Below are 13,211 nucleotides of genomic sequence, written 5' to 3'. Positions count from 1 at the left end.
AGAGGGAGAAAACCAGGAGAACAGTTAGAGGAAGAGGGAGAAAACCAGGAGAACAGTTAGAGGAAGAGGGAGAACACCAGGAGAACAGTTAGAGGAAGAGGGAGAAATGAAGGCAATAACGTTTGACATCAGTACCCCACAAGTAATTAATATACCAACTATCCAGCGCACGTACTGATAAAACATGCTAAGCTGTTCAAAAATGAGTACGCATCCTAATCAAGTGATTGTACCCCCTAATTTAGCTATTCATGCAAATATCACAAAGCTTTGCTCAAGCCAATGTAAAACAGATCCTACAGTATTGGATTGGTCTGTTACAGATCATGAGCCTCAATGCTACAACTGCATGCAAATCAAATTTTCTCTCTCTCTCTCTCTCTCTCTCATGTGATGTGGACTAGAAAGGTGACATTTCTTTCATATACCAAAAGCAAACTTTAGTATAATTTTACTTTCATTCACTTGTAAAACATGACAAAAGGAATCTGAGTCAAGCTATGGTTCTTGAAGAAATAAGATATTTTGTTCTCTTTTAATTCATTACCTGAAGCACACTCTTCAATATGCTTAGACCAAGCGGAGCACACACCTCTCGTTGAAGAGCACTGATTTGGTACCAATCTGCCAACCTTCCAATCACAGATCCTGAAAATGTGGCTATGGTGAAAGCTAAGTTATAAACGCTAAGATGGGGAGAGGATCCACCTGCTTTAAACCTCTGACACACTGCGTCCTTCTTTATGTCAAGTGTGTTAATGGGCAGTACATGTATACTTATGGTTAAAAATGGACTTAGTGGTCAGACGTGAGGGTTTGTTTCAGATAAAAGCCATGCTAAGTGATGGTTTGTGGTAGATTTGTGCTGCGTTTAATCCTGGTCCTTAATCAAAAATGGTCAAAATGAAACGTGTAAGATTCATAAGGTAAAGATTCAAAAGACTGGCATTAATCGCTTATGTATTTACTCACAGCAAAATGCAAACGAATAGTTTTAAATAATTAAGTTGCTGTTTGATGGTTAGAGCATGTCAGAGTTTATGGTTACCCATGGTCAGATGCAAGCCCTTCATCTCAGTGTTACTGAAAATTCAATATCAAGGATAACCACAACTGTGCTGAAATCCCGGTGATCAGCAATATAAAAATATTCCTACTGAAATCTTTGTCATTTCCTCAGCCTCAACATACAAATGAAACAGCAAATTGGAACGTAGCACTGAGCACAGAGCGGTGTGGCTGAAAGCCTGGAGTGAACCAGAGCTTTGACGCTTGGAGGCAGACCCGGGTGCACCTGGGTGCGGGCTCAAGGCTGAACCTGGGGGCAGGCCCTAAAGAACAACCTAGGGGCTGATCTGAGGCGGGCCTGGGTGGTCCTATGTTGGATGTGCAGAGGTCGAGCTGCAGCCTGTTGTAGAGCCCCTAGACCAGGCGTACTCAACTAAATTTGTCCGCGGTCCAATTTTGGCAGATACCTGTGACCTGAGGTCCGGTGCGGCGGGGGTTGAGAACGTAAGTTGTTGAGTTGTGGCGGGGTGTGGCGGGGGTGGCGAACGTAACACTCGTGACGGAGTGTTTTTTCAATAGCCCTGAAATAAATGCTCCGGTTTTGTTTTGGTCCGTATCCAGTTAATCGGGAATGAGATTGGGTCCGGACAGGACTGCGTTCGGGTCCGGATCCGGACCGCGGTCCGCCAGTTGAGTACCCCTGGTCTAGACTGAGAGGGCCAGTGCATGTCTGCAGGAGAACAACTAATGGCACCTTCTGCTTGTTAAGGATCTTCATGGCATAGTGCTGGCCATTCTCCCGGTGCCTGACAAGCATCACCCGTCCAAACGAGCCTGTACCCAGAGTCTTCAGCAGGTCGAACTGATCCAGAGAAGCTGTGTTCTTGGGAGGGGAATACATATGCAAACACGTTCAAAGGAATTATTAAAGTATCACTCTCACACTCTTGCACCATAGACTGTATGCAAAATCTGGCTCACACACATGCACATTTCTGTTTATGAGGCTTAGTTTATAACTGCTACTGGGTCCTCAGCTCAGGCCCAGGATCTCAGCAATCCGTATTGGTGCACAGCTGATGGTATCATCCTGGTTTAAATGTACTACACCTTTCCCTCTTCTCCCACTTCATCAAGCATGAATCTACTACACCCTACTCTCTTCTTTCACTCCATCATTTTAAAGGATGTACTCCATCCTTCACTTTACAACACCCTTCCCTATTCTCACAATAACTACAACCACCACTCTATTCTCACCCTACTACACCCATCACTGTCCTACACCCATCACTGTCCTACACCCATCACTGTCCTACACCCATCACTGTCCTACACCCATCATTGTCCTACACCCATCACTGTCCTACACCCATCACTGTCCTACACCCATCACTGTCCTACACCCATCACTGTCCTACACCCATCACTGTCCTACACCCATCACTGTCCTACACCCATCATTCTTCTCTCACTCCCCTCCCAGTTCCCTTACCTGGGCGGGATTCTCCCATTTCCTGAGGAAGTCTTCCCTGGCGAGGGCCAAAAACTCTTTGACTGTGGAAAGAGGCGTAAAAGCGTGAATCGGCCATTACGTGAAGTTAACCAACACTGCAAAAGATGAGACGACGTGTGTTCTGAACCTTCACAGTTAGTCTGCTGACTTTCCTATTTTTTTTCTCCAGAGCTGTGGCGTCTGTGGAACAGGTGGGAATAGGGAACAGAGGTGACATGTTGCTACTGTTCTAGTAATGACTACAACAGGTTTAGGCTTTTGAGGGTTTATTTAAACCTTCTTGTTCCTTATTAATACCCATCAGTCTCTCCTATTCCTCTCTCTTGCTGGTTGCCTGAATGATACCTAAATGGAAAATATAGGCTACTCACTCTATCTAACTCCTTCAAACACAAACTTGCGTGTAATGCAAACCAGGCGGTTGGACGGTGGCTGCCGTCCAGTATATATATATATATATAATTTTCATATATATATATATATATATATATATATATATATATATATATATATATATATATATATATATAATTTTCATATATATATATATAGTTTTCACTCTTTTACACAGCTGTTCTAACAGAACATCTACAGAAACTAGCCTTGAATCAAACCACAGTATCAGGTACAATTAAAAGATTTAACGGGTTTAGATTTTTTTTTTACTTTAAACTTAAATTAGGTTGATCTATCATTTGTGACACGCTTTCAATGCATTTTATTTTTACTCGGAGCAGCCTACAGACAGGAACGAGCCTGAGCGATATGCGAAGAGAGGAGAAAACACCCACCGCTTTCCATCTCGTTTCCTCGCTTAGCAGCCGGCGTGTTGCCCATGACTAGTGCTCAGGCGCTCGGTAATGGTTACCAGCACCAGGTAAATATCGCTGCTGCCGTGCTTTCTCTCACTATTCCGACCCTTAATGCAATCTGGATGTGGTAACGGTTTTCGAGAAACCAGTGCAAGTGAAGAATCCAATATGAAAGGAATCCAGTTTATATTCTACCATTCGTTTTCAATAATGACTAGGGCCGCCCCCCATCCGCATCAGGCCGGAGACTAGTCCCCCCTGGCCGCCGGGCCCTCCACAAGACCCACCACGGGCCCCCGGCCCTGAACCCTTCCCTTTGCAGAAATGTTTCCGTTGCGTCTATTTGCAGTATCCGTGCTTTTCCAGATAATATTTCGGACCGTCCCTGTCAGGGATCTCTCTGAATCCAAAATCCCTGCAAAATTACTCATGAAAATGGGCTATAGCAGCATCAGGGATGCGCCCAGGCGCAGACCAGGACACCGTTTCATTCCATGTCCCGCCTCAAGCCTCATGTCATTGGCTGCATCTCAACCGACGGACAGATGAAACGAGCAATTGATTGGGCGTTAATGAAGGCGTACAATCTTTGATCTATTGCGATTAGTCGATCACAAAGTGCCAAATGAATTCGATCCCACCTCTAACAGAAATGTATGTCACCCGTTTCCTCGTTTTAGAAGCAAGCCTGCGTTTAATCAAATCAGTTTTAGTAGGAGTTAATTGTAGTCTATTACACTACCTCAATAAATGAACATTACATATTAATTTATTTGTATGTATGAAGGCATTTTTTGTAGGATACTGATACCCAAGAAAGGAAATGGCTCGACTTCACACCGCTCTGCAGAAGGACGTTGTTTGAGGTGCCCACGTTTCTGGTGGAGACGCACCCACATGAAAAGCCGGACGACGCTCGTGTGAAGACCTAAACAGACCCACACACCTACGGAAGTCGTATATACAAGATACTGCGACTTTTTAAGGCTGTGTAAAACTGCAATTTAAGTATTTCCCACAAAGCCCCACGGGTCGATATAACAAGGAATTGAAGGAGAAAAAAATCATTGGCTACGAGCTGCACAGTTAATAAATAAAACACTGCTGAAATTAATATACGTTTTCTGTGTTGTCTGTTCTTTAAGTACGTGTTGACCTGCCTTTGTTTCATGTTACTAACCGAAGACGTAGGCTTTTCATGAACCTCAAGGCAAGACTGCTTTTTCGAGGATCAGATTCTTCTATTGATTCATTACAGCGGACAAGCTATCCGCGCTTTTGCGATTCATCCGTGCTTTAAATTTTATTGCGCCTATATGCTTGATTTTACGGTATTTCGCTGCTCATCGCATACTAAGGCTGTCTAAGCGCCGAGAAACTCTTTGCTATTATTTAAAGAGCTTTCTCTACATTCATAAATACTTTACTTGATTTAACTAATTTACTTGTAACATTAAACACAATTAGAAATGTACTTCAATTGCTTAATAAACACTGAACAAAATAGTTTTAATGTTTGTATTTAGTCTATTGTAGGGCTCGACTACCAGCAATAATGGAGTATTGCAATGCTGCAAATGTTCAGGGCAGGGGGTTACTCCATGACTATGCATGTTTTTAATAAATCTAGTCCTTGTATTTGTAATGATGTTTAAATGTTTGTTTAATTCTGAGACTGTGGTTTCCTATTTGTCTGAATTTTCCCATAATGCCAAAAAAATTCTACTACCACCCAAGAGTGGGTAGCCTTTGTTTATCCCCGGTGCAAATATAGACAGATTCTGCTGTACCATTTTTCAAAAATCCACATTGAAGTCTTAAATGTTGTTAGGGCTTGGAGATAAACTTAAATGACATGATTTAAAGCACTCATGTCAAATAGGCTCAATTTCTCAGAAATATCCCATAATGCCAAAACAATTCCACTGCTGCATAAGAGTATACACCCGTAACTATCATCACAGTAAGTATGAACAGGTTTCACTGTACCATTTCTTCATAAATCCATTTTATCTTCATACCACATTTAGGCGAATTTAAGCACTCATGTCAAATAAGCTGAATTAGGACATCAATTTCTCAGAAATCACCCATAATGCCAACACAATTCCACTGCTGCATGAGAGTATACACCATTAACTATCATCACAGTAAGTATGAACAGGTTTCACTGTACCATTTCCTCATAAATCCATTTTATCTTCATACCACATTTAGGCGAATTAAAGCACTCATGTCAAATAGGTGGAATTAGGACATCAATTTCTCAGAAATCTCCCATAATGCCAAAACAATTCCACTGCTGCATGAGAGTATGAACCCTTAGCTATCATCACATTAAGTATGAACAGGTTTCACTGTACCATTTCTTCATAAATCCATTTTATCTTCATACCACATTTAGGCGAATTAAAGCACTCATGTCAAATAGGCTGAATTAGGACATCAATTTCTCAGAAATCTTCCATAATGCCAAAACAATTCCACTGCTGCATGATAGTATGAATCTTTAACTATCATCACAGTAAGTTTGGACAGATTTCACTGTACCATTACCTCATAAATCCATTTTAGGTTCATTCTGCATTTAGGTGAATTAAAGCACTCATGTCAGATAGGCTGAATTAGGAAATCAGTTTCTCAAAAATCTCCCATAATGCCAAAACAATTCCACTGGGGTGGAATGGTCAGGGGTAATTTCTTGACTTCTTGTAATTTTAACTTTTTCTTCTTCTTCGTCTTTCGGCCATTCCTGTTTAGGGGTCGCCACAGCGGGTCAAACTCCTCCATCTGGCCCTGCCTTGAGTGGCCTCTACTGATACACCAGCCACTCTCATATCCTCTACCACTGCATCCATAAACCTCCTCTTAGTTCTACCTCTCCTCCTCTTGCCTGGAAGTTCCATCCTCAAGACCCTCCTACCAATATACCTCTCCTCCCTCCTCTGTACATGTTCAAACCATCTCAATCTCGCTTCTCTAACTTTATCTTCAAAACATGCTACATGTGCTGATCCTCTAATAAAATCATTTCTGATCTTATCCTTCCTCGTCACTCCAAATGAGAATCTCAACATCTTCATCTCAGACACCTCCATCTCCCTCACCTGTCTCTTTGTCAGTGCCACTGTCTCCAGTCCATACAACATAGGAGGTCTCACTACTGTCCTATAGATCTTTCCTTTCATTCTAGCCGACACCCTTCTATCACAGATCACCCCAGACACTCTACACTACCCTGCCTGCACTCTCTTCTTTACCTCTCTTTCACTTCCTCCATTACTCTGTACCCTCAACCCTAAATAGGTAAACTCGTCAACCTTCACCAAATCAACTCCTTGTAACTGGACCTGTCCACCGTCTGCCCTCTCATTCACACACATGTACTCTGTTTTACTCCTGCTCACTTTCATTTCCCTGCTCTCCAAAGCATATCTCCATCTTTCCAAGCTCACCTCCACCTGCTCCCTACTCTCACTACAGATCACAATGTCATCAGCAAACGTCATAGTCCAAGGGAACTCCTGCCTAACCTCGTCCATCAGTCTGTCCATGACAATTGTGAACAGAAAGGGACACAGGGCTGATCTCTGATGTAGTCCTACCCCCACTTTAAACCCGTCTGTCATTCCTACTGCACATCTCACTGCTGTCACACTGTTCTCATACATATCCTGCACCACCCTCACATACTTTTCTTCTACTCCTGACTTCCTCATACAATACCACAGCTCATGTCTCGGTACTCTATCATAAGCTTTCTCTAAGTCAACAAACACACAATGTAACTCCTTCTGTCCTTCCCTATACTTCTCCATTAACACTCTCAAAGCAAACATAGCATCTGTGGTGCACTTAGCTGGCATGAAACCATACTGCTGCTCACAGATCTCTACCTCTCCTCTAAGCCTAGCTTCCACTACTCTTTCCCACTGTTGACTGATCAACTTTATTCCCCTGCAAATACTAGAGCTCTGAACGTCGCCCTTATTCTTGAAAATCGGCACCATTATGCTTCGTCTCCACTCCTCAGGCATCTTCTGAACTTCCAAGATTCTGTTAAATAACCCAGTCAAAAACTCCACTGCTGTCTCTCCCAAACATTTCCATACCTCCACTGGAATATCATCCGGCCCAACTGCCTTACCACACTTCATTCTCCGAATTGTAGCCCTTACTTCCTCCTTGCTCACCTGGGGCACTTCCTAATTCACAACCTCTACCTCTTCTAACATTCTTTCCCTTTCATTCTCTTGATTCATCAGTTCCTCAAAATACTCCTTCCACCTTCCCAAGACACTCTCCTCACCACACAACACATTTCCACCTTTATCCTTTATCATCATAACCTGTTGCCTTACGACACATCTCCTTGTACCTCTGTCTACTTTCCTCAGCTCGCTGAAAATCCCAATTCTTTTTAGCCAACTGCTTTCCTCTCAAACTTTCCCAGACTTCCTCATTCCACCACCACAACTCCTTGTCTATCTTCCTCTGACTTGAGGTCACACCAAGTACCTTCCTAGCCACATCCCTTACTGCATTTGAAGTCTCATCCCAGGTATCCAGAACACCACCACCATTACCCAGTACCTGCCTCACCTCATCCCTGAATTTTACACACAGTCCTCATCCTTTAACTTCCACCACCTGATTTTAGGTTCCACTCTCACTCTCTTCCTCTTCTTCACCTCCAAAACCATCCTACATATCACCATCCTATGCTGTTTAGCTACACTCTCCCCTGGTAACACCTTGCAATCACTAACTTCTTTCAGGTTTTGTCTCCTACAGAGGATATAGTCGACCTGTGTGCATCTTCCCCCACTCCTATATGTTACATATCTGCTCCAATAACCACTCTCTCTTCTTTAGGAACCTGCAAAACAACTTCATCTAACTCTCTCCAGAATTCTTCTTTCTCCTCAACATCACAACCTACCTGAGGAGCATAACCACTGATGACATTCATCATCACCCAATCAATCGCTAACTGTACACAGATCACCCTGTCACTTACTCTCTTTACCTCCACTACACTCTTACTCATTCTTCAGGATTACCCCTACTCCATTTCTCTTCCTGTCTACACCATAATAGAAGAGTTTGAAGCCACCACCAATGCTCCTGGCCTTGCTCCCCTTCCACTTGGTCTCCTGTACACACAGTATATCTATCTTCCTCCTCTCCATCGCATCAGCTAGCTCTCTCCCTTTACCTGTCATAGAGCCCACATTCAACATACCAACTCTAATCTCCACCTTCCTGCTCTGCCTCCTCTCCTTCAGCTTCAGAACCCTCTTCCCCCCTCTCCTCCTCCTCCTTGTCCCAACAGTAGTCCAATTTCCGCTAATGCCCTTTTGGACAACAGCACCAGTGGTGGTCGTTGTTAACCCGGGCCTCGACCGATCCGGTATGGAATATCTATTTTTGATCCGCATCATTTGATTCCAGTTTTTACACCGGATGCCCTTCCTGGCGCAACCCTCCCTATTTATCCGGGCTTGGGACCGGCACTAAAATACACTGGTGTGTGCACCCTAGTGGCTAGGTTATTGGCTATTTAGTTAGTGGCTATTTGACATGAGTGCTTTAATTCACCTAAATGCATTATGAACCTAAAATGGATTTATGAAAATATGGTACAGTGAAATCTGTCCAAACTTAATGTGATGATAGGTACATACTCTCATCCAGCAGTGGAATTGTTTTGGCATTATGGGAGATTTCTGAAAAACTGATGTCCAAATTCAACATATTTTACATGAGTGCTTTAATTTGCCTAAATGCATTGTGAACCTAAAATGGATTTATGAGGAAATGGTACAGTGAAACCTGTTCAAACGTACTGTGATGATAGCTAAGGGTTCATACTCTTATACAGCAGTGGAATTGTTTTGGCATTATGGAAGATTTCTGAGAAATTGATGTCCTAATTCAGCCTATTTGACATGAGTGCTTTAATTCGCCTCAATGCATTGTGAACCTAAAATGGATTTATTAAGAAATGGTACAGTGAAACCTGTTCATACTTACTGTGATGATAGTTAATGGTGTATACTCTCATGCAGCAGTGGAATTGTGTTGGCATTATGGGTGATTTCTGAGAAATTGATGTCCTAATTCAGCTTATTTGACATGAGTGCTTAAATTCGCCTAAATGTGGTATGAAGATAAAATGGATTTATGAGGAAATGGTACAGTGAAACCTGTTCATACTTACTGTGGTGATAGTTACGGGTGTATACTCTTATGCAGCAGTGGAATTGTTTTGGCATTATGGGATATTTCTGAGAAATTGAGCCTATTTGACATGAGTGCTTTAAATCATGTCATTTAAGTTTATCTCCAAGCCCTAACAACATTTAAGACTTCAATGTGGATTTTTGAAAAATGGTACAGCAGAATCTGTCTATATTTGCACCGGGGATAAACAAAGGCTACCCACTCTTGGGTGGTAGTAGAATTTTTTTGGCATTATGGGAAAATTCAGACAAATAGGAAACCACAGTCTCAGAATTAAACAAACATTTAAACATCATTACAAATACAAGGACTAGATTTATAAAAAAAACATGTATAGTCATGGAGTAACCCCCTGCCCTGAACATTTGCAGCATTGCAATACTCCATTATTGCTGGTAGTCGAGCCCTACAATAGACTAAATACAAACATTAAAACTATTTTGTTCAGTGTTTATTAAGCAATTGAAATACATTTCTAATTGTGTTTAATGTTGCAAGTAAATTAGTTAAATCAAGTAAAGTATTTATGAATGTAGAGAAAGCTCTTTAAATAATAGCAAAGAGTTTCTCGGCGCTTAGACAGCCTTAGTATGCGGTGAGCAGCGAAATGCCGTAAAATCAAGCATATAGGCGCAATAAAATTTAAAGCACGGATGAATCGCAAAAGCGCGGATAGCTTGACCGCGGTGATTCATTCACTACGCACAAACGCAGACTCTGGATTTACTCCATCAGTGCCATTCTTTGCGTGTAGTAATAAATTTAAACCGGACGGGTCTGACAGATCTTGTTTGTAGAGACGTGAGAATAAAGCCTCGCGCTAGGTTTAACTTAACACAAACGACTTGAAAGAGGTTCTGTGCCTTATGTCCAAATAAGCACAATTACAACACAAATTAGGTTTCGGACATCGAAGTGTTCCACAAACCGAAGGCGCTCTTCTCGGGTGAGGACCTTAGGACTCAACAATGCATTTCTATATCTAGATATTGTATTGTAAATATGTACAAGCTCAGGATAATTCATAAGGCGGGGTTTTATGACTGTAGTGATACATAATTCATAATTGTCCTATAAGGATTTATAAATTATATGATTTACAAATGTTTTATAAACTAGGGTCCTTCAGATAAAGCATTATTTCAGACATATATGAACCAAATGTTCAGAGTGTAATGTTATTTAACCTTCCTTTAGTGTTAGGGTCATGACCGATCCGTTTCTAGGTTTTAAATGCATAAACGTAGGCTACTACATGAATTTGTTTATTGCACAAAGTCTTTTGAACTTGGTCAGGAACTTCCATTATTATTATTATTATTTCTATTACACATATAAAAATGACTAAATTATGAAATGCACATTACAATTATGACCTTTCTGTTGTTAAGGCCAGTTTTGACCCAGGTATAATAAGAAAACAATAATTGCCAAAACTGAAATCATAAACAATACCAGCAACTATTTCATCATCAGTTAGGGGCTTCTATCTTTTTCACAAAACAAGGAAAGGGAGACATTTCCAAACATGTAAGTTGTGTACACTCAGAGGCGGTCTTTGCATAGAGGCGTTGCTAGGCAATTGCCTTGGGCCCCTCCCACTGCAGCCCACTGTAAGGGCCCCCTGACTAGCCCTAAGTTATTTCTCGCATATTAATGTTGATGGGCCCCCTAGCTAAATTTGCCTTGAGCCCCCAAATTGCTAAGTCCGCCACTGTAACGACGGTGGTAGGGACGCACACACCGTGTTAGAGAGAGCGAGAGAGAGGTGGAACCAAGTGCCACAAAACAAAAAACAGAACTAAAAGGAGCGCCTTAATAAACGCGGACTGCTCAACGCGTAAAAAAGAAATAAAGCAAAACAAGGACGCCAGGGGAAGTAGCTGGCTAATAGCAAAAGGCTAATCAAACAAAAAACCCTTCCCATACAAACAGCAACAGGATAGGAAGATAAACAGGTTGAGGAAAACTTGAGGAAGGTCAGTAAGCGACGCAGGAGAGGACTCGAAAAAAGACAGAGAAAACAGACAGGAGAGATAGGTGACGGGACACCTACAGAGGCCAACGCTGCAACAGAGAAAGACAAGAGAGGCTGAGAGCGTAACGGCATAACCACAACGAATCAGCAATGATCTGTCTCCACTGGCTTCCTTAAGAAGCCATGGCAACAGGTGAGACAGATCATTGCTGATTGCGTTGCCGGAGTCTAGGACTGGCTCGGGTGCCCCTTGTGGATGTAGACGGCACGGCATCCGAGCCAGCCCTGACAGCCACTGTGTACACTGTTGTGTATGCTGTCAATAGAAAGGCCCCTGAGACTGTGAGGCACGTGCTCTGGGAGTGCTCGGCGGCCCAAGATCTGTGGTCAGTGACTGGCACCCTGTGGTGCCCGAGCCTGCCAGCAGGGGCACCCCACTCACTGGTTTACCGGCAAGCGGTGAACGGGGTGGGCTGGGGCCAGAACGTAACACCAGACGTGTTCAAGATGCTCTGGCCCACCCTGAACAGTATAAAAGCCGCCATTTGGGGTGCACGGAACCTGCTGGTGGGGAAGCGGCTGGAGCTGCCACTCCGAGGCCGCATTAAACTGGTGGAGGCCTGTCAGCAAAAATATGCAGCCCACCGCCATTCGGAGGAGGGTCCCGGGACCAGTTAGGCAGGATTGAGGGCCGCCGTGGCCCTCGCACCCCACACCACAGGAGGAGCAGCACGCCGTGGTTACAGAGGGTCTCCGCTGGGCGGCCGGGAGACGGGTCTGAGTGTGGGGAAGGGGCGGGGTGGAGGCGGGGCAACCCGAAGGGCCGGCCTCCCTCTGCTTGGAGGGCAAGTGGTTACCACGGTTGAGCGTACATATTGGCCACTGGGCAGACAAAAAGGGACTGGGACTGAGAAAGAGAAATGCTTTATGAAAGGGGGAATAGAAAGAAAAATGGTGGTTGACTGTAACAAGCCATTTGTTTTATTAGGTAAGCGTCCCATCTTTAAAATGGCTGTGGATTTTTTACCGTTTTTATTGTGAAATCCCTCAATGTAAAGGATACATATCACTTTCAAGAACAATTCATGGAGTGTACTACTCTAGATGTTTATTTATCTGTCTATACATCATTTTAAATGTCTACCTATTTAATCACGTATATTCTTGTGTACCCACACCAGCATAGCTATGTATGATCTTTGAAACCATGTATGTAATATACTGAGATTGTGACAATAAACATTTTACAAACAAAAAAAAAAGGGTCAAAACCAACCCGTTAACATAAGAGATAGTAACAGAAAACTACACAAGAGGGCGGTTAAGTTGTGGCACAAATGTAGACACTCTCATTTAACTTTCAAGATTTCCCAATGTAGTATTAGCATCTAGCTGGATGACAGCATTGTGAACGTCACACAGAACTCTGTCTTGGACAGTTATAAGGAAGCATTGGTTTCAGAAATCTGGGGCCAGCATGCACCAGGATTGGGAGGACTATGTCCCACAGCCTAGATGAAACATCACAGCATGAAAAGAAAAAGGACGATTGCAAAGGGATAGATGGGACAAATAAAAGAGTGTATATGTGTGTTAGGGTGGGGTGGAACGAGTGGATCAAAAGGTAGAACTAGGGGTGGGCATAGATAAA

The 13,211-nt window shown here is 42.9% G+C and overlaps 1 protein-coding gene across 3 annotated transcripts in view; it reads right to left on the bottom strand.

Moving 5' to 3' along the window:
- prkacab (protein kinase, cAMP-dependent, catalytic, alpha, genome duplicate b) overlaps positions 1–4,320 on the bottom strand; it is a 25,421-nt gene extending 21,101 nt beyond the window's left edge. The window contains exons 1-3 of one of the 3 annotated variants that reach the window (XM_076989398.1): positions 4,148–4,320; positions 2,504–2,565; positions 1,763–1,891 (exon numbers count right to left, since the gene is read on the bottom strand). In XM_076989398.1, coding sequence (XP_076845513.1) covers positions 1,763–1,891; positions 2,504–2,565; positions 4,148–4,235 — 279 coding nt within the window. In that variant the 5' untranslated portion in view covers positions 4,236–4,320. Of the gene's footprint in view, positions 1–1,762; positions 1,892–2,503; positions 2,566–3,315; positions 4,028–4,147 lie in introns of those variants that run through there. The other 2 variants (XM_076989396.1, XM_076989397.1) reach the window with 2 other exon arrangements.
- Positions 4,321–13,211: the final 8,891 nt, after the last annotated feature.

Source organism: Brachyhypopomus gauderio, unplaced genomic scaffold, assembly GCF_052324685.1.
Source record: "Brachyhypopomus gauderio isolate BG-103 unplaced genomic scaffold, BGAUD_0.2 sc67, whole genome shotgun sequence".
Lineage (NCBI taxonomy): Eukaryota > Metazoa > Chordata > Actinopteri > Gymnotiformes > Hypopomidae > Brachyhypopomus > Brachyhypopomus gauderio.
Note: the sequence above shows the minus strand (reverse complement) of the source record. Positions and strands in the feature narration are given on the sequence as shown.